Source organism: Apostichopus japonicus, chromosome 7 (assembly GCF_037975245.1).
Source record: "Apostichopus japonicus isolate 1M-3 chromosome 7, ASM3797524v1, whole genome shotgun sequence".
Taxonomy (NCBI): domain Eukaryota; kingdom Metazoa; phylum Echinodermata; class Holothuroidea; order Aspidochirotida; family Stichopodidae; genus Apostichopus; species Apostichopus japonicus.
The window spans coordinates 12,225,770-12,247,936 of NC_092567.1; the positions used below are offsets into that span (position 1 = coordinate 12,225,770).

A 22,167-nucleotide genomic window follows, 5' to 3' on the forward strand; every position below is an offset into this window, starting at 1 on the left:
AGTGTTTGGAGTTGTTGTTTCAGACGTTGAGAGAGAGCGGACTGACAGCTCGTCCGAGTAAGTGTGAAATAGGGTTCACTAAATTAGAGTTCTTGGGCCACACAGTTGGAAACGGGAAGTTGGGCCCGAAGCAGAGTACCCTTGATAAAATCAAAAAAGCTCCAAAACCCGAGACGAAAACTCAAGTCAGGTCGTTTCTTGGTCTCACGGGGTATTACAGAGACTATATACCAAACTACTCTGCACTAGTTGCCCCACTGTCGGACCTGACGAGGAAGGGTTCACCCAATAGAGTGATTTGGGGAAGCGCCCAGGACAAGGCGTTCAATGATCTGAAGCAAGCGCTTATTAATCCAACCCTTCTCAGGCTTCCTGATGTAAATAAGCAATTTGTTCTGAGGACCGATGCATCCGATGTAGGGATAGGTGCAGTCCTACTACAGGAACATGAAGGAGAATTATTTCCTGTAGCGTATGCTAGTAGAAAGTTATTGGAGAGGGAAAGAAATTATTCAGTGATTGAGAGAGAATGCCTAGGATTAGTTTGGGCAGTACAGAAATTTCATGTATATCTGTACGGAAGTGAGTTCGTCTTACAGACTGATCACGAACCACTCACTTATTTAAATAGAGCAAAGTTGCTGAACTCAAGAATTATGAGATGGGCATTAGTACTACAAGAGTATAGATTCAGACTAGAATCAATCAAAGGAAAGTACAATGTTGGTGCAGATTATATGAGCCGAATGTAAGCGGGTTATTCATTCATTTAATCAGATGAAGATGTGTTGATTGTGACACTATTGATTGTTGTTATGCTATCATACATTTATGATTGACATAGTTTTGTCGGATTATAGAATTGTTTATAGTTTATAGAATTTGACATTTATGGAATTGTTAGTTTGAGTATTTTGAGATGGTTATCAATATTCATTAGTTATGTTTAATTTAAAGTTGCATACACGTCCATTTATAGATGAAATATTAAAAATATTTATCTTAAAGGGGGAGTAATTGTCACGAACGACTGTGTTCATTGTACGTGTATTCAGTATACGCTGGTCAGGGTGATAAGTAGGTCACTTGTCGTGACTGACAACTTGTGCGTTTTTTCTGGAAGCGTCGAGAAATGATGGCGCTATTCGGTATTAACGAGTGCAAATTTCCAGAACATACGGGAAGTAATTTTTAGCAGGTGACCGGATATCGTCGACCAATGAACGATGCACTATCAGTCGTATCTTCGAGACATGGATGATTCTCGATGTTATTCCGTCAGGATTCCTGGAAAAGAACTTTCGGGAGATTTAACTCCGGCTATATATAAGAAGAGATATTTTCGGTGATGAGGAGTTTAGTTCAGAATTTTCCGATCTATTGTATAAAGAAATTCATCTGAGATAAAAGATTAATCAAGGGGACGGACGGAGGAACCGGTGGACTGTTTGTTTATTAGATTGGTGCGTCGTTTAACCGGGACAGGCGTGACTTCGGCAGAGTTTTTCGGAGTTCACCCAGGAGGAAGCCATCCTTGGGATACAAACGTTGAGTCGAATTGGACCAGCGGGGAACGGTTTTGCTCCTGACCAAGTCACGTGATACCAGCCTACGAGGGAGCCTAATCCCGACATCGTTGTTGGTGACGCAAGGAGGTCAGAACAGCTACGAAAGGAACCGAGAGCCGGCACGCGCCGCGTAAGATAAGTTAAGTAATCTTTTAAAAATTTAACGGCCGTATAATATTGTAAAATCTGTCTGTAATATTCCAAATTTCTAGTACCAATAATCCTTGTACAAATCAGTAGAGATCGTATCATTGTAAATATATCGTTTTTGTTAACTTTCAGAAACATCTCAGTAGTCTTTTGGTCCTTTGAGTTTACTTCCCTGAATCTATCTAAAATTTTATTTTTATCGGCTTTGAAGGCCAAGGAAAAACCCGGGGTCGCAACAGAGGGGGCGCTAGAGGGTGCCATATTGTATTATCCCACGGAAGTTGTGACAATCGGTCTGTTTGTTACTCCCTTACGTCTAGATATTTCCCCAGATTTGGATAATATTTGGCTAATAAAATGAAGCAGCTTTCATAAGCTACGCCCCCTGACCCCCCCCCCCCCCAACTGGTGCCTAACACTACTATACCCCGAAAATTGAGTTCTTCTCCTAAATATATGTGTGTGTTTCAAAATTTCTTCAAGAGAACGAAAAATATCTTCAAAGGGTGCAGCTTAAGTCCAGCGGACCCCACCAGCCTGCTTGGAATACATTATAGATAACTAGAATTTATCTGTTTACTATCTGTTCTGTTAACTATAATTTATCTGTTTTGTGTGTGAGTGCTTTAAACGCGCTACGAGAGAACAAGGGATATCACCAAATTCAAAAACTTCAGGGGGCTTCCCCTCGTGGAACCAACAAGGGCTTGAAATATATTCCAGAGAAAGCCCCTTGACCCCGCTTGAGCTCTCAGAAAGTTTTGTTAAATTTTGAAGTAAGCTTCTTCCTGATAACCCTATCTAAAAATTAAGCAGCTTCCGGAAACTTTGCATCACACCCTTTAATAACATAATAAACTATCAAAGAAAAATATAGAATTCACATTTTTAGTCTGCTTTTTAATCTGCATACAATCGAAATGTGCATAAAACAGGCGCTATGCTTTGTAGACGAGTACTAGTTTAATGTACAAGCCATCAATATACATATTGTGTATCTATTCGGTACAATTTAACATTTTTGTTTGATTTTCGGTGAGATGCTAAACTGTCATCAAGAAAAATCAAATATTAGAGTAACCACTAATCTTGCAAGTAGTAGTTAATAGAGGGATTCAGATACAATTAACACACAATACAATTTGTATTCTTCGGTCAACCAGGGATGTAGCTAAGGTCTGATGATTTGGGGGGGGGGGGAGGCTGTAGTGGCTGAAATTCCAACTGGATGGGTTTTCAACCCAGAAAATTCCGACTGCTGCCTTGTACCCCCCCCCCCCCCCCCCCGCGCTACTCGTCAACGATACGGTCAGTCAGACACCACATCTGTCGCGACTGCACTTTTGTTCCGAACTTGTTTCGATACATTTGTACCCACTGGCCCTCACATCTCAAACTTATTAATCCACTCTGGTTAAGCAAGCAAGCAACTGAGTAAAGTTATCTGCTTCAAGGCTACATAGACTACTAAAGTACAAAGCTATGTTAATGTAACAAATGGGAATTTTTTTTTCTTCAACAAATTATATTCGACGACATTGTGAATTACCAAAAAACACTGGGGTTTTTCCTAGTGCGCTTAATTTTATGTTTTTATTTTTATTTTATTTTATTTTATTTTTTTTTTTTTTTTTGGGGGGGGGGCTATTTATCACTCACATGAACAATATGCCTATCATCTTCGTCAAGAACCAATAGATTTCTTAGAAATAAGTATATAAACATATTGTAAAAACATACATTTTTCAGTGGTTGCGTTTCGCACCTAGGCCTTTATATCACTTCGATATGGACCTATTCGGTGGCGATATACGCCAACCCGTATTAACTAGTAATAACATGATGGTCAACTCTGCTTTAAGTTGAATAAACACAGTTCGCAGATAAAACAACTAAAACTAGTAGTGTTTACGTGGCAGCCATATGCATATAAAATAGCTTTAAAGGGCGCTAGTATTCAATTTTAGTCAGTCTGACTCTGTCAATGCGAAACGTAGCCGGGAAATATCCCTAGGGCGGGGAAGATGCAGTTAAGGAAAATACTAAATATCGCCCACATGTTACATATACCAAATTAATCGAGAGGTTTCTCAACATCATGGATTTCTCGGCCACTGTACAATTGATACAATCAGTTGTAACTGGTTAAACCTAGCCTAGGGCCCAATAGAGTTTGGAAAAGCCGATACATTAAAGAATATAATTTGTACAACAAAAAAATGAAGGAAATCATCGAAAAGTTAAATTTAGTCCAATCCCCGAACACTTTTCTTACTGCTCAAACCTTAGTTATTTGATATAAACCTCCTTATTTTTTTATGGTCATTACTTCTGAGGAAGATAATTGTCTACTCCTAAGCTATACATTGTTTCATGGACCCGATTCCGCGAACAAAAATAACAACTGATCTATTTCTATAAAATATATTCTAGTCTAAATTTGGCCAAAGTAGTCTTACACATATCTTCTACAACTGTATAAGATGTAATTGTCTGAAAATATACAATACGAACCAATTTTGGCAAAGATTAAAGAGTTCAGTGCGACGTACCAAGTAACGTACTGTAACGGTTACAACTAGTATTGACTAGCATTGGGTGTTGTAATTGTATACAATATAGATAAAATATATACCAGCGACGTAGCCAGGAATTTGCGAGTGGATGCACATTTTGCGATTGATATGGGAGAGGGGTCTAAAGGGAGGGGGTGTCCTGTTTTGAGCAATTAAAGGTCCTTAGATGCGATCTGGAGCAATGTTTTGCTAGTTTCATCATAATCATATGATATTATATTATCAGCAGTTTTTGTTTCCGGTTTGAATTATTCTTTCAGAAAGACAAACATAGTGTTCTTTTACATTTTTTTCCAGTAGGATGTTTATTGTCCAATGTCTGGACTTCAATACATTTGACGAACTTAACTGATGGATTATATAAACTCTCGTATTTAGCATTGTAATAATTATTTATAGGAAGCGCGTATCACGTACGATTGCTAGCTTAGCTTCAAAACATGCTTTTCGTGCAACAACTTATGACGTATCAGAAAGGATGCGAACGCACGTTGTCGTCGTCGTTGTGCATACGGTTCGTGACTCTCCATCGAGTGCGGTTAGGTAGGCTATATGTATTTTATTACGCAGTGGCCAACTGTAGGCTGGTAATAGGTAATAGGCTACTGGCTAAATTTAGCTAATTGCATCTGCCAAACTAAGTAGCTGAATCAGTAGGCCTAAATATTACTACGATTATAATCGAGTTAACGGAGCTGACGAGTATTCAAGATCAAAGAGCACTGACAAAATACCATGCCAAATAACAAACAGTATTTAACATTTTTTTCGACACTGAAAAGCAGTTGCTCCCACTGCCACCGCCCCCCACCCTCCCTCCCTGGCTACGTCTCTGATATATACTGAACTTACTTGAAGCTAGCGAACAGGGTCAACCCACCCAATAACAAAATTAGTACATAAATAAACCGAATTGAAGCTGGCGAACGTTGTACGGTAGTTCTTTAAGCATTATTTTTAATGTATTCCAAATCATACGAAGGTTTGTATGGTGGAGTATAAGGATCGCGAGATACAATTTCTCAAAGTGGCAAGGAAGACGTGGTAAATATGACTGATTAAAGGTCAATTTTGACCTAACTTTTTCAAATTTTTGGTAATTCACAATCACAGGAATATATGAATAGGCCTAGGTGAATTAGACTGCGACAGTCGGAAATTCCGACATTCGTACTCCAATTTTCCAACTATCGTCATTTTCACCAAGCTTGGGTGGTGAGACATCCCCCTCTCTCTTTAGCGACGTCCCTGCGGTCAACGCGCAAATACAAGAAAATCTCTTTTTTTTTATTGAATGTTTTCAACTGTATGGTCCACAATCTTGTCTAAAGACGTCTTAAAAAAAAAGGTAGACGTGATAATCAGGCGCGTATCCAGGATTTTCTAACCCGGGGGCGCAACTTACTATCCATGGCAAGCGGAGCGCCACTTTCGGTTGGAGCGCAACGTACAAGAACAGTTCTGGTTTTGTTACCCCCCAGATCACCGGAAATGGCACTTCTCGGGCTTGAAAATGACCAACCAGATGTACACTTTTGTCTGAGAACCAAGTATTTCCCAATAGTTTTTGTTTTCATCCATAACCTATTTGAAGATTGTCACCAATCACACATCATGTTCGACCTCACCGCATCTCCTGTGGATCATTAATATTGTAGGTGATTCTACGTCGCGGCCCACAATACCCGTCAGCCCTAATTCTCAAGGTTTTAAGCCTATTATTAATTTTGTTTAGAATTTGAAAATATTTCTCGTGAATAAATTCACTTCAAAACATACCCATAATGTTGCACAGAATTTCATCTTATGGACAACCAATATAGATGAACCTTCTTCAACCCCTAACAGACCGGTCAAAATTGCACGAGTAGGGGGAAGTATGATAAAGAATGTTTGTCAGGGAATTTCGAAAATTCAGACAGTCAATTTATGTAATTAAATTAATTGGTCTACGAATATTAACACCTCTAATCACGGCAACCAAAAAAACTTCGGAGGGGGGGGGGGGGCTGCAAATATTTTTGGGTGAAAATTCGGGCGATATTCTGAGAATTTTTGGGCACCTACTTAAAGAAAAATAAATTGCAAAGATGTAGCTAAAGAACATCGATAGTTTAAAAACAATCTCCTTGGTTATTAAAATAAAGTTCTTAGCTTGCCCGACTAATTTGCCATTTCGGTAATAACACGGCAAATGATTGTACATATAATTGGCATGCGATGTAATAACCGACGCATGCCTACATGATATATACATTAACATGTTGAACGCGAAAAATTAAGTTACATTTTCGGGAAAGTCGTATCAGCCCGTCCCCCCCCCCCCCCGCCCCAATGAAATTGGGCTCCTATGACTACACACTTAGACAATTTGGAGGCTGTTCATCCTGTACCGCCATTTTCTGTTCATGCTCACTGATATGATGTGATATCTGCTGTTTGCTTTACACATTTGAATAATTTAAATGAGACTGAAATTAATAACTTTTTTATGTTTATTGACCACATTCTTTTCATTTCGAAAGACGCACAGTTTCAAGTTCATTACACACTGAAGGCTTCGATTCTCTATCTGCCTTCGGTTTATGGATGATCTTGGGATTTTCATCCCTATGGATGGCTAGATATTGCTAGATATCGCTAGATATTGCTAGATATCCATACTGTACAATGTCCTTGGGATTTCTTGGGATTTTTCGGGGCCTGATCTTGGGTAAATGCAATATCGGGAGTGGTCACACTCCATGTAGGTTAGTGCACGACCTTATAGACGTCACTAATACACAACCCGATCACTTGTTATCGATGAAGTGGTGTGTTGCCGGATTTTGTCAAGGTCTTGGTACTATGGGCGAAGGTCATTAATTAAGTTTCGTAACTCACCGGGAAGCGATTAGAGGGGTGGGCGTAGGGTTGTGGAGCGCGTTTTCATGCAGATGGTGACAATCCCAAGAAGAGATGCGTCTACGATCCATCTTAACATCCTGTAAATATCCTTGCCAGTTTTTCCTTCTATGTATAAATGAATGAAAAAAAGCAATTTTGAGAATTCCAATATTTACGCTTGCACGAACGTATACCTTAGCTTTAACTATGAGAGGAAAGCACTTGCTATGGACTACCAGAGGTAGCTGCTTGATGACAGCAAAGACACGTGCACTCGACAAACTATGTTTGCGTAAAATCCACACAAATAACCGACCACATTGTAGCCTTAACTCACACAGAGTCACCATTGAAATCTAGCCTAACCATCTGTTTATTCGCTAAAATTGTGTCGCGGTTAGCTTGCACTAAAATATTCACCGAATAATTTCGTTGCTGCTGCTATCTTCGACCACACGGTTGCCTAACACCACACTAAGTCAATGGGGAAATCTAGCCTTCACCATCTGCTTATTCGCTCAAATTTTAAGGCAGTTAGCTGGAACTAAAATACCATGGAATACTTTCATTATTACTGCTATCTTCGACCACAAACTAGCCTAACACCACACTAATTCAATGGGAAAAATCTTTCCTTAACCATCGGTTTTTTTACACACACACACACACACACACACACACAAAAGCGTAGCCTTGTTTACAACTTTCAATTGAGTGATTTTATCCACACACGAAAAAGAACCATTACGAATGGATAAACCTGGAAATAGTAAGCAATTGAAACAGCAATCTACAGTACAAGAAAGTTATATAATCAAAATAGTATTACGTATTCGCGTGTCTTGATTAATCAAAACATGAAATCATGAAAGCACCCGCGTAGCAGTTACGAGACCCCCCCCCCCCCCCACAGAAAACGGGTACCCGTTTTTCGTGTTTTCGATTCGGGTACACGAATGTTCGGTCGGGTATCCGGGTACCCGACTCAGGCCTAGAATGTTCTTACTCATTAAATACAAATATTGCTCGAGAAAAAGCTTTCATCCCTCGATTGGATTAAGTAAATTATCATGGATGCAACTATGCTGCAGGCTATGGTAGTCTCTGATGAAAAAGGAATTATCAAGGCTATTTAAATTAGATATGTGTTTCTTGAGTTTAATGGAAATGAGCATTTGTCATATCGTCACCAGTATTGTTACCGAATCTTAAACGTAAAACTATAGGGACATGCAGTTAGTTATAGCAAGTGAATAGATCTGAACCGGTGAAACGGGCGGTTATTAATATAGTGTGCACTGCAACTATGATATCTTTGTAAGATACAAGCTTCAATAGTCTAGGCTCGCATTCAAATTCCGGAATCAGAAAATGTAAACAAACAGAAACAAAGAGATGTTACAATGGTCTGTCCTATTTCAATTCAACAAGTATTGTAATTGTATACAATTGCTGCTGATATTTCTGTTTAGTTCGTGTTGCAGTTTTTTCACGGCCTTATTGATGTTCTGAAAGACAAACTGCAATAGAAATCATGATTTATATTGATATGATATCTTCATTCATATTTGTTTACATGCAAGTGTATGTTTGTTTGTATCCATCAACACTTCTGTCGATATTAGACTTTAACTTAGGCTTCTTGAATCTTCTTAGAAGTTTGGACAGTGTTATTGTTCAATGTTATAATTATGTCATAATAACACAATGCTAGATTATACATACTTTCCTCCTACGTAAAGTACAAGTAGAGATATTGATGTATTTGGTATGAATACAGTTGGAAAAAAAATAAGAAAGTGGCTGGAAACAAGACATATAAACCTTCGTTTATATAACTGACATACTCTCAGGACATCGGAAAAGGGATCTGGTGATTATGACGATGATTTATCCAGTCTTGTAGCTCCGTAATTCAACTCAATAAAGTAATTCCAAATACATCTTTTTCTTTTATCAATATTTAAATTATTGGTTTTCATGATCTTTGATGACGTCACTAATGTGTTGTAAAATAAAGCTGAATATCTTGATAACCGGGTAGCTTAACAAACATCACGAGTAATCAAACGTTTCATTTCTCTGTACAATAACACATCTATACTAGGATTCTACCTTAAATGATGATTTAAAATTAATTGATAGAAATGTCAATACATGCAAACCTCTCTATCTTAGCCCCTCAACATTATTTCTCGGACTCGTGAAATGTTTTCTACTTTAGACAGATGTGTGTTTAACATCTACTAAATTATCTCGTGATAACAGCTTAGAGAGAGATTCATAGAAGATGTAGTCGAAGTCATTGTCAGTTTGTGCATTATTTAGAATATTCTAAATCGTCGATATTTGGACTTCATTTTCTACTCTCATAACGTTTTCCAACCCCACTCCCACCCTCCTCATTCCTATCCACTTTACAAAGCGAGGTATCAGCTGTCACATGCACCGTGTTCCTACACCTATGATTTATTCTTAATAAAGTGTGAAGAACATTAAACAAAGGAACCCTGAGTGTAAAACCAAAATTACCTCTCTTTACCGAACTGGGATGCTCTTAGATCCTCTTACATGGAGACTGGTTACGTGGTTATGACAGGGACGTAGCCAGGAGGGGGGGGGGGCAGGGGGAACGACTGCTCCCCCCTTTCAGTGTCGAAAAAAAATGTTTAAAAACTGTTGTACTTTGTCAGTGCTCTTTGGATCTTGAATACTCGTCAGCTCCGTTAACTCGATTATAATCGTAGTAACATTCAGGCCTACTGACTCAACTACTTACTTAGTTTAGCAAATGCAATTAGCTAAATTTAGCCTTTAGCCTATTACAAGCCCACAGTTGGCCACTGCGTAATAAAATACATATTGCCTACCTAACCGCATTCGATGGAATGTCACGAACCGTATGCACAACGATGTCGACAACGTTCGTTCTCATCCTTTCTACGATTCGTCCTAAGTTGTTGCACGAACAGCATGTTATGAAGCTAAGCTAGCAATCCTACGAAATACGCACTTCCTATAAATAATTAATACACTGCGATAACGATATTTGTTTTTAGGCCACTGCACATCTGGCTGTCTTACGAAATATGAAAGTTTATATTGTCCATCAGTTAAGTTCGACAAATGTATTAAAGTCCAGACATTGGACAATAAACAAGAATCATCCTACTGGAAACATTGTAAAAGAGCACTATGTTTGTCTTTCTGATACATTATGTAAAAGAACATGTAAAAGAATTCAAACTGGAAACAAAGTCTGCTGATAATATGATGTCATATGATAATGATGAAACTGGCAAAACATTGCACCAAATCGCATCTAAGGACCTTCAATTGTTCAAAAATATCTCAAAAGGGGTGTCCCCCTCCCCTTAAACCCCTCCCCCATATCAATCACAAAAAGTGCTCCCCCCCCCCTTTCAAATTCCTGGTTACGTCACTGGGTGATGAAAATGCTTTGTTTATTTTTTAACATACATACTTTACCTTAAATGTGTTATTAAACAAATCCCCTTTTCTTCTTTTAACATTTTTTTAAACAGTGTTTAATTATGGCTCTCGTGATTCATGATGACGTCACTGATGTCGGGTGTTCTCTGATCCGTTCATCGTCTCGTGGATTATTATTCTTAATCTGAGCATCGAATACTCGACTATCATGATTTGGTTTCTCAATTTAGTCCCAGACTTGTTTCTGTTTGAATGGGAGCTTATGTTTTCATTTAGGTTAATTGTATAATTGGTCAGATATATTAATGAGATAATAAAAATTGTAACCTGATTGGTTATATAACTAAGAGGATAATGGTTTTAAACTGATTAGGTATAAAACCGAGATGATAATGATAGTAAACTGATCGGTAATCTTACAGAGATATAAGGATTGTAAACTGATCAGCTCTATTACTGGGATGATAATGATAGTAAACTGATAAGATCAAAATTAAGAAATCAACTAGATTGATTACTCAGCTAATATGAAGTTATCATCGAGAGCCAACATAAATCCAGTGAATAAAATGTTTTTGATTTCATTCCAGACCAAATAAAAAGAAATTGCAGTTAAATCTACTATCAGTTTCTTTCATTTTATTCATCAGTTTGGAACTCGTCGAGTATTGATCGCCGCCTGAATCTACAGACTGGTCAATGGCAGGTAAGATATTGCGCACCGTGCTTTCAGCTTTTGCTCATAATGCATTCTGGTCAGCTTATTTGAGCTAAGCTACCCTCTGTTTTACTTTACCAGTAAATACAAAATCAATATTGTGATAACATTAATAGGTGAAATACAGTGAATTGCTTATAGCAATATAATTAGATTGTGATGAACAGAAAATAACTAAAAAACAACTGAGATTTCAAGACATCTTCTTGCTCCTGCTACCAAACGTTGGTCAAATTTCTTTTATTATTTTTGCCTTTTCTATCTGAATGTCACCCCGTGTGTCCCTTATTACCCAACCATACATTTGTTATATTATTCAAGATATTCTCTTCAAGTATATATAGAGGCACAATACTGGCTTGCAGAAACGAGACACACATGCTAATTTTTTTTTTAATTCAGGGTTTTATTAATTTTTGCTAACATTGAAGAAAAGAGGATTCTTCATCAGAACATTGTGACTATTTATGTATATTTATCTACTATATGTACTAACAAGATAACATAATGAAAGTATGTACATACTGCTCGATTGTTGAAGGATACGTTACTTACGTGGTGTCCTTTTCACACTCAAAGAGGTGGAATATAATCTTTTAAGAAAGACTTATATAATTGGGAGTACTTTTCTCTTACATCTCCTACCACTGTCAATCAATTATTAATTAGATATTAGAATATTAGATAATTGGACACCGTAATTATAACGTTAAATAGAAGAACTTCAGGTCCTCAATGGCTAGCAGTTTTCTTCATTTCATCCCTGTTATTTCTTTATCTAAATGTGTGATGTAATATCTTTTCAAAACAGAACTGTCTGAGATAAGATATACTTCGTACAAAATATGAAAAACTGGTACTCCAGCTATAAACTACAATACTGTATCCTTATACACTAATAGAGAATACTCATAATAGTTCAGAAAGATTTAAGTATATGGGACAAAATCACTCTAATTGTATTTTCTAAAACTCATTTCAAGAGAGCCGTCACTGCATGTAAACATACAGCAAAGAGTAAGGATACGCGATTCTAGTAGTTTCAGTTTGTAAAGATATAACGTTATCCTTTGAGACATTCAGAGAAAAGCGGAATTCAGATCGCTGTGTAAGAAAGAAGAGAACATTGAGAGATTATATTTATATTTATAATTAGGTTTGCAGTCTTGTTCAGGGCCAAGGGCCTCTCCAACGACTTAACAACTTAACCCTGGTCATTGGTAACTTGTCACACCCACACACCAAAGTGTGCACTATTCAATCAATTTCTCTTGGGGTACCGCAGTACACCACAACCACGTGTCCCGGGGGACTTCCCATAGGGTGCAGCCACAAACCGGCGCACGCAACTATGTTTAAAAGTTACTTCGCAAGTCCCCATTTATACACCTGGGTGAAGAGAGGCAATGGAGATAAAGCGCCTCGCCCAAGGACACAACGCAATGATCTGGCCAGGACTCGAACCTGTAATCCATAGATCACAAGCCCACTGCCTTTAACCACTTGACCAAAACGCCCTCTCCAGATCGGAGCGCAGGGAGTGGGGGGGGGGGGGACAAGCTGATATGCTAGCATTGTTTTCATGAATCTTATTCAAGCCCGTCCAATGAATAGTTCTTTATTGAAACACCCGTACAACTTCCATATCAGTGAGACTTTTAGTATTACAAATATTGTAAAGATACTGTATAGCTGAAAGGTTTACCCTACATGTTTGTTACGTATAGGGCAATCATTTTGACATATACCGTCTTATTATTTGAGGGGTTGTGAAAGTACATCAGTAAACTTCACGTTTATTCTCCGATGAATCGTATAAAGTTATGCATCATTTTGAACCTGGTCTTGCTAAGTTTCTTGTAAGTTATGTGTAATTGTTCATCATAACATATAGAACATTCGTAACAGTCCGTTTAACTGACCCAGTATCTTACTGTAGCAGCTCCCTGGTTTTAACTGGCCATGTTTAGGTTTTTAGTTGTTTCTGATGGTGTGAGACGTGGGTCTTCCATGTATCATTATAACACTAACAGCTTTATTACTTTAAAATGTTGGACATGGTTTATTTAATTGCTAATCAAATCAAATTAAACCATTTCTATGGTACTTTGCGAATTGGTCAAAAACACAGGATGGTGATGGGGAAAACTTGGAAGTTAGTAATAGGAATTAGATGTATGTGGAAATTGACTCTAAAAACTTATTTTAAGTTGATTTCTATACTTTCGTATTGTTTAACTTAAATAATGTTGAGAATTAATTCAACGTAGACGTTTTAATAAAATTAAATAAAGCTGCATGCTACTTAATAGGTTATAACGTTGACCAACCCATATAATGTTCACACATAACTGGATAGCCCTGCAACTAATTAAGAATATAAATATGTTGTATCAATCACATGAGTGCTACTTATTAGTGAGTTATTTATCGTTTAACCAGATTCAGACAATACTGTGTCCCACCAATTATTTGCAATGTTTTATTTGTTTGTTTCCAAACCTTTAATATCTCTGCCTACTCTCATCTTTCCTGGTTTGATTTTGGTGAAATAAAGTAAAATTATTTTTTCAAGGTCCTTATCTTTCATTTAAAGGTCTAGTTTGTTACCAGCAGATTGTAGCAAAAACAACACAAAGTGCAGAAGCTAGAAATATCCATGATGGTATTCTTCCTTGTGAATTAAGTCTTTCTAATAAATTTATTTTTTCCTTAAAAAGCATTAGGGTATTTAAAGGATCACTTGCTTAAATGATGATTAATCCAGATTAATGTATACGTGACTGATATAAGTGTGTGGGTCCAAGCAGGTTTATATATATAATGAAAGGACGGATCTCGTTTTATTTGAAATCAATAAACTCTGGTATATTCTTCTGAATGGTAATGCTTGTCATGGTCTTGGTCATTTGTATATATGAAGAGAAGAGGAGCTATTTTAATTACTGACATTGCAAGGGTTCCGGGGGGGGGGGGGGGTAGGAATATTGTATTCGTGTAAAATGGGAATAAATTAGAAAACAAAAATAAACTCTATAGTATATATGTGTAGCTCTAATAACCCGTTTCGTTGTTATCTTGTACGGATACCATGGCAATCAAAACATATGCAATGAATTGATAAAATATGAATATAAGACAAATATTCATATCATTTCCCGCGTGTTTTTCATTAAACAGACACAAAAATACATACATTAGACGATTTTAAAGGAGTCAGGATCCGGGTTGGATGTGGGGGGGGGGGGGGTTGGAGTGGAATTTGTACAACTACGGTATAGTCGGTAACTGATAATCTGATTTAAATATTCATAAGTTGTCATCCGCTAATTGTTTATTTTTTCTTGATAATTATCTTCAAGTGTATATAGGATAGTTGATTGCCACACCCGGACCTTCCAGCCTCATGCATTACTTATTGTTAGTGTCTTTGACTGGGTGGAGAGTTGATTGCGCCAAATAATAGAGGAACAACTCATGTAAACTTTTGTATCACGTTTATTCCAAACGTAGAAACAAACTTATAAAAATCTGGAACTAAACAGAAATACATATCTTTAAAATATTTTCTTGAGATAAAGGTCTGTAAATAAATAACGAGCATTGGTATGATAATTAACAACTAAGCATATCATATCAACATTTAGCAGAACACTAGTAGCGTGTATGACTTTGAAACAACATAATTGACATTACCGACCCTTCTTAACATTTCCAATATACCACTATAAATCCTCGTGAAACATTGGTATTATTCTTCTGGACCAAAGCTTATCTGTAGTAAAAATCAATGACATTAACAAATATCTTAATCAAATAATGTCTTCACCTAAAGGAATGCACTGAACATATCCCGCTTTTACGTCACCATCTCGATGTACATTAAAAATGAAACCGTAGAATGTTGTCAATCATGTTGCATCGTTCTTGTTTATGTTCATTTAATTTAGGGGCAAATGTTCATCATATCACATACAACAGTCGTAACAACAGTCCGTTTAGCTGACCCTTTCGTTAACTGTAGCTGCCCTAGCATATTGGCTTTGTAGCAGGCTCCCTGGTTTTACAGGTTATGTTCATTTTTTCGTTTTCTCTGGTGTTAGGAGAATTTGGTCTCCATTAAATAAAGCTGCCTATTACGTCATAGTTTGTAAATTGGCCAAACTGTGAAATATTCGAAGAATTATTGAATACCCTGCAACTAACTAAGATATCTATATATGTTGTCACAAACACGTGACTGCTCATGATTAGTGAATTATTTGTCGTTAACCAGATTTAGACAATTTGTGTCACAAAAATTTAGTGTCATAGATGTTTGTTTGTTAGAAAACTTACTTTAATCTTCCATGGTGGACTGAAATAACATTATGGGGTCAAGTCCTACTCATTCCTTTAACGGTCACGTTTGCTTCCAGTAAAAGGTAAAGTAAAGAAGTACACTTTTGCTACTCTTTCTTCTAAGTTCAATCTTATTCAATTATTACCTCAGATTTATCAGGTAAATGTTTCTGCGACGGTTCCACGTACACTAATGTAGAACATTAAATACCTGTAGTTTCTAGGTCAGAAATGAGGATGAATTGGTAATGTAACGGATGTTGGCATATGCGAAGCAGCACGATTCAACATTGTTGTTTTTTGTATGGTTTTAAAATCATACCAGAATCGGAACTTAAATAACACCTATCACATTTTTCATAACAAATATATATACTTGCTTCACCTTCTTATACATGTAAGAATTGGGACTGAAGTTGTTTCTATTCTCATCGCCTTCTGAGGCTAATTACCAACGATCAGATGCATAGTTCCTACTATAATATTGCAAAACGGTTGTTCAAATAACATGTACACTTAGAGCTTCCGTAAGAAATATATAACTCGAACCTATTAAAAAAGTCCGGCGCATATATTTTTCATTTCATTCCCGTTATCGCCAGTAGAAATAAAAATATTTACCACAGACTAAGAAATATAAAAATATGTACAACAATATGAACGTAATGGTAAGAAAGCAAAAGGTTAATAAATTATTTGAAAACTTATGTTACTAAAAATAATGTACAAAGAGGATTCAACTCATTCTGTTTGAATACAATTTACAGCAAAGCAAAGAAAACAAAACTGAAGGGTATTATTCCACTTTGGGTGGCAAGATATGAGGATTGTGTGAATTTCTGTTGGCTTTAACTAAAATACCTTAAGTGCAGGATACAATGAATGTTCCATGCGAATAGTTCATGTCTTCTCAATACAAAAGGAATTGTCCAATCAATACGCTTAAAGGAATAATTTGTTAACAAATAACATGAGGTATGGTACAAATAACATGAGGTATGGTACAAATAACATGAGGTATAGTACACATAACATGAGGTATGGTACAAATACCATGAAACTAAATGAAGCCTCCCTTCCACGCTCGTACTCCAGCTCTTTCGTCTAATTATCGTAATGGAACACTTTCTCTGGTTTTGATTTGTTATTTTAATTAATATATCATATAGATGAAAAATCCTTAGAGATGCTCATTGGGGGTCGGGGGGGGTCTAGGTCCCCATACTGACGTAACGACAATTTATTTAAGGATAAATCTGCAATTGTCCAACGACGAGGAGTTATTTTCTCCAGGATGTATATATATCGTAAAATACAACATATACGTTAGAAACCTTGTGACGAGGTTGGTACAAATAAATGAAAATGAATGAAGTCTCCCTTCCAAGCTTGTACTCCAGTACCTTCATCCTATTTCCTAATTATTGTTGTCCTTCTTTCTCTGCATGTAGACCCCTTTATGCTCTCCTTATAGAAGTATTTGTCTTGTGAATCAATGAACATTCTCTATTTTATAATAGAGACTATTCAGACAGATAAAACATATAAAGCGAAATTAATCTATAGTGCTTCCAGTGTCTCTCTTCCACACCGTTTTAGTCAAAAATGTTTTATTGGTGAAAATATTGATGGATAATTTTCATCTCTAGAATTGTTACGTCTGACGTCACTGCACGCAGCAATACAACAATGACTAGGTTCTAGTAGTTAGAGGTGTAATGGGATTTGAGGGATCCATATTGATTATATTTCATTATTGATTTAGATTGATGCATATATACGTGACTGGTGTAAATATGTAGGTCCAAGTATGCTTATATATGAAAGGACGTATCTGGCTTTAACTAAAAACTAAGAAACAAATGGATTTTTTTAGCTAGGTTGAATCACCTTGATGTACTTTAACATATTAGAAAATTTAAAGGAGAGGTGATTACTTAAAAGTTAAACTAAAATATTCAATTTAAGGTTTTTATTTCAAGAAACGCAGGGATGTGCCCACGCTGGGCGGCACTGGGCGGCCCCGCCAGCACTAAAAATTACCGCCCAGCACTGTCTTAAAAATCGTGAATCCCGCCCAGCACTATTTTCATCTAAAGTCCCGACATTCCTAACAATTTATTCAACATAAATTGGGCTTAGCCTATTCCAAAACCATACAGACTATTAATGCATCAGTTACGCATGCGAGAAACATTACTTACGGCCCTCAATCGGTCCCTTGTCAAATATCTTTGAAACAAACTAATAACTTTTACCAGGTACGTTATATATTTCACTAAAAAAAAAAGGAAATTTTTAGCAAAAGTAGTACATGTGTATGTGCTTAAAAAGCTACACAAGTGCCAGCATTTGGCATCTGAGCACCTTCAAAATTCGAATTTCTCAAAGGGGAGGGGAGCACCCCATTCCCCTTAGACCCCTCCCACAGGACGGCGATCAGTATACCCGGCAATCAGGAAATCCTGGGCACATCCCTGGAAACGCCTTTTTTTTTTACCATCCTCTGTATGTACAGTAGTATGAATAAGCAGCAGCATAATGATACCAAAAAAAGTCAACGGTGAATCTGAACTAATAGTGGTTTTAAAATATTTGTATTATTCATTACGTCTTTTGAATAACTGCTAAACAAAATGAATAAAAGTTAATATCTCTAAGGAGCTTGGGCCTGAGTGGGAGGATAAGGGGTAGGGGGTTTCAAGTACCTGGTAATGTGGTTCATTTTGTAACATTTACCACCCGGCAAATTTACTATTGTTTCTTCATAATTATATTTAAGTGCTGACGATAATATAATGTAACATCCCGGCCTTGTATCCTCACATGGTTCATATTATTATTAGTACTCTTTCCATCAGAACCATTCAATGTGTCTGTATCTTATAGTATAAGAAACACTCTGATGTAGTTGAGTCCAATTATTCCTTATTCAGAGTCAAGTACGAGACTACTTGGTACGAGTATGGTACTCTCGAGTCCGAACAGAGTTCTAGAGTATATGAGCAACCCAAACCAAGTCTAGCTAATATATAGAGACACAGCAATGACGAGCTCACGTGGTCTCTGCCAATACTAGTCTTACAGACACACAGGGCGTATCGGTTACATAAACCCGCTCTAAATATTCCTTAATGTACAGACCGTTGCTTCCTGTTCTAAATGTTCCTTGCCTAACGTTAAACAGAGAGAGTCAACTATTTTAAAACTGAATATGTGCGCATGTACAAACTTCCAATTGCACATACATAGACAGGGTAAATTTAGAAATGAAACTAGGGATGCACCGGATATCCGGTCCGGCCGGACTATCCGGCCGGATAGTGAGAAATTATCCGGTTCCGGTTCCGGCCGGATATTTTTCAAAATCCGGCCGGATCTTTTTCAAAATCTGGCCTGAATTATTTCTTAAAAAGGTGTTGGTATTAACTTAAATCAATGTAAACTATTATAAAAAATTAATAAAAACATTCAAAGTAAGGAAAAATTAGGTTTAACATGTTTAATTTAATTTTCTCAATGGTCTGACCCACTGTTTCCTAAGATCAACCAAAATAAAATAATACAACTACTGTAATAATATGAAGCTATACAGGTATACAACAAACACAGTTTGCAGTGAAATCATTTTCCCGTTTTAAAACAAACTTCATAGGTAGTATGCAGTATTTTTCCACCAACAAATTTACATACTGTGTCAAGCTTGTCAACAGTTATATTGTAGTTATTTTATTAAAGAATGTAGATTACACCACCACTTCAAGTCATATTTAATCTCATACATGGGGTCTTAAATTCACCTTCTTTATAATATGCGTATACCTCACCTAAGATTGGCTCCTTGTTTCATACTTCTACTTCTTATTAATGATTTTCTTTTGTTTAATGAAAAAATCCAGTTCCGGCCGGATTTTATCCGGCCGGAGTTCATGTACTATCCGGCAAAATCCGGTTCCGGCCGGATCCAAAAATTTGGATCCGGTGCATCCCTACAAGTTTGTGCAAGGCTTATTATATCTAGTGAAATGTTTAAATTGTTAACATATCTATTTAATTATCCTATTGTGTCTATTATTGTATATTTTGACCAGACATTTCCAAAACTTTGATGGATATCTTTACACTACTTACAATTCGATAGAAACAGACCGTCTCAGATGAGGGGGGGGGGGGGGTGACCAATGTGCTGCTTTGTGGACTAAGCAAAGTTTTCCTTTTCTGACAACGATGTTCTGGGGTCTATCTTTAAATACTGCCCTCTTTTCCCTTCTCGTCATCTTCTCTGTCGTCCAGTGTATCCATCTGATCATCTCAGTGAGAATTTGGTCATCATGACTTCATTCAGTGTTTGATGACGTCATTCAGTGGTTGATGACGGGTTTAAAGTGATTTTGTCTTCCCTATTAAGCTGATGTTTATATTCATGTTATTAAGTCCGTGCATCTTACATTGACGAGTCTATCTCCTTTATTGACTTTAGGGTGTTCAATGCAGATGTGTGTTTACCTGCCAGGAATTGTTTACTGTGATATTTGTGAAGATATATCATTCTAACTTATACACTTTTTGCTTCGCCATATTATATTTTCCTGAAATTCATTTTCCAAATCTCATGATTTCTATTTCTCTTCCTTTCAGGCCTGTGACTATGAGGGCAATCTACCAGGAGAAGAGGTAAGAGAGACATATATTCATGTTCTTGTTAATTAGTAACGGTAATTTTAATAACAGACAAAGAGGTATTAATTAATGTGAAACAAAGAAATTAGACAAAACAATATTAGACTTTGTTTCTCATAAGGGGGGAAATATTTATAATTGTCGTGTATCGAACAGGGAATTTAGATAAGCCAGCTACAAGTTTATACCTCGTAATGATAATAGCACTGTTCTCAATGACAAGTTTAGATGCGGCCTAAATAATCTTCCTTCCGCACAGACAGTCAGAGAAATGGTAAACAAAAAAACGGATAGACTTTTAAATACTGCCAGGTTTAGTCAGATGTTATGGAGCGTTACAAGCCTCACACAATATTGGAAAATAACGTTTAAAATGTCAATCCCCTCCCGCCGGCAGATGCTTCATGATTATTTTATTTCACTCTGCTGATGTGCATACCATAATTCGTTACCAATTCAAAAAGTATCAAAGAAGATATTTTTAAATTTCTTGTAGTAAATCCTTTGTTCATAAATTTCTCCGTAATTCTTTTTTCACAGTTTATTGACCGTGAAAGGAACTGAAAAAAAATTAATACTTTGAATGTTAATTTTATAGTGTAACAATTTTCTCTACACACAAAGGGCTAACTGTAGAAGTCTTTACTCAAATCTACCATAAATCTCTACTCCGGTATTCTTTAATATCATAAAATCATTAGAATCATTCCCTGGGGTCGGGGAGGGGTTGGTGATGGTTTTGGATTGTATCCGTTGGGTAATAGCATCATGAAGTATTGTGAAACAAGAGCATACATTTTGTCATAAAATCACTTACTCGGAGCGAACTGTTGTCATATGACATATAAGGAAACTAGTAAAAATGAACGGTTGATGTTTTAGTGACTGAGTGATGACGTCATACCATAATCCCTTACAGAGTGGATTAAATGGAGGAGGGGTGCAAGAAGTAAGCTCCAGTTCAGGTCTGTTTATATAAAAGACATGAACACAACGGTGTAGATAGCTAACGACACTATAGTGATTTAAGATAAGCTGCGTGCATGAGAGTTGACTCTCTTCCAACATCAACTTTAAAAAAAAATAATAAAATTATTGAGGAATATACTTTCCAAATGTGAGTCAGTTCAAAGCCTCAAGTAAGATTTTGAGATGGTTTACGCTGGTTCATATCCCAATTAATTGATTATTTATTACCACAACATGTTACAGTAATATTTTTTAAGGTAGTTTTTATCCTTTTTTTCTTTCTTCTCGCAATAGGAAAGCTAATTTCTGAATATTGTACCAAACCTTTCTAATGTTAGTCAAAATGAGCTAGCAATGAATTAAAATTTTACATATTTTCTCCTCTACATGAAATTTTATTTTGAAAAATAAATGAAAACATTGATCATTAACATGTCGTTGCCTAAACATATTTACAAACAGGTGACACATATAACACCAACTAAGGAGGTTCCATTTTTTTTTAAATTCAATTTGTTACATTATATGTTTGACTTATCCAGCTAACAAATAATGTTTTTATGGGCGTTTAGTATGATGTCAACGTTTGTTCAGAAAGAACGTAAGAGCTGATTTCTAGTCACGTTTTATATTTCTTCGTAGATGTCGAACATTAAACCGTCATAGCGTTAACAATACTTTCATAAACAGCGGTCAGTTTCACCCTTCGATGTCCGGATTACCTTTCATTTTGAATTATGAAACGCTATACTGATACTGTACAGAGACACTAACATATAGTAAAAAATAAAAGTAGGTAACTCGTGTTTTACGAGACGTTCATTTT

At 36.6% G+C, this 22,167-nt stretch overlaps 1 protein-coding gene across 1 annotated transcript in view; it reads left to right on the top strand.

The window, feature by feature from the left end:
• LOC139970060 (uncharacterized) overlaps positions 1–22,167 on the top strand; it is a 128,616-nt gene that overhangs the window by 95,068 nt on the left and 11,381 nt on the right. The window contains exons 7-8 of the mRNA XM_071975692.1: positions 11,284–11,339; positions 20,331–20,366. Coding sequence (XP_071831793.1) covers positions 11,284–11,339; positions 20,331–20,366 — 92 coding nt within the window. The remainder of the gene's footprint in view (positions 1–11,283; positions 11,340–20,330; positions 20,367–22,167) is intronic.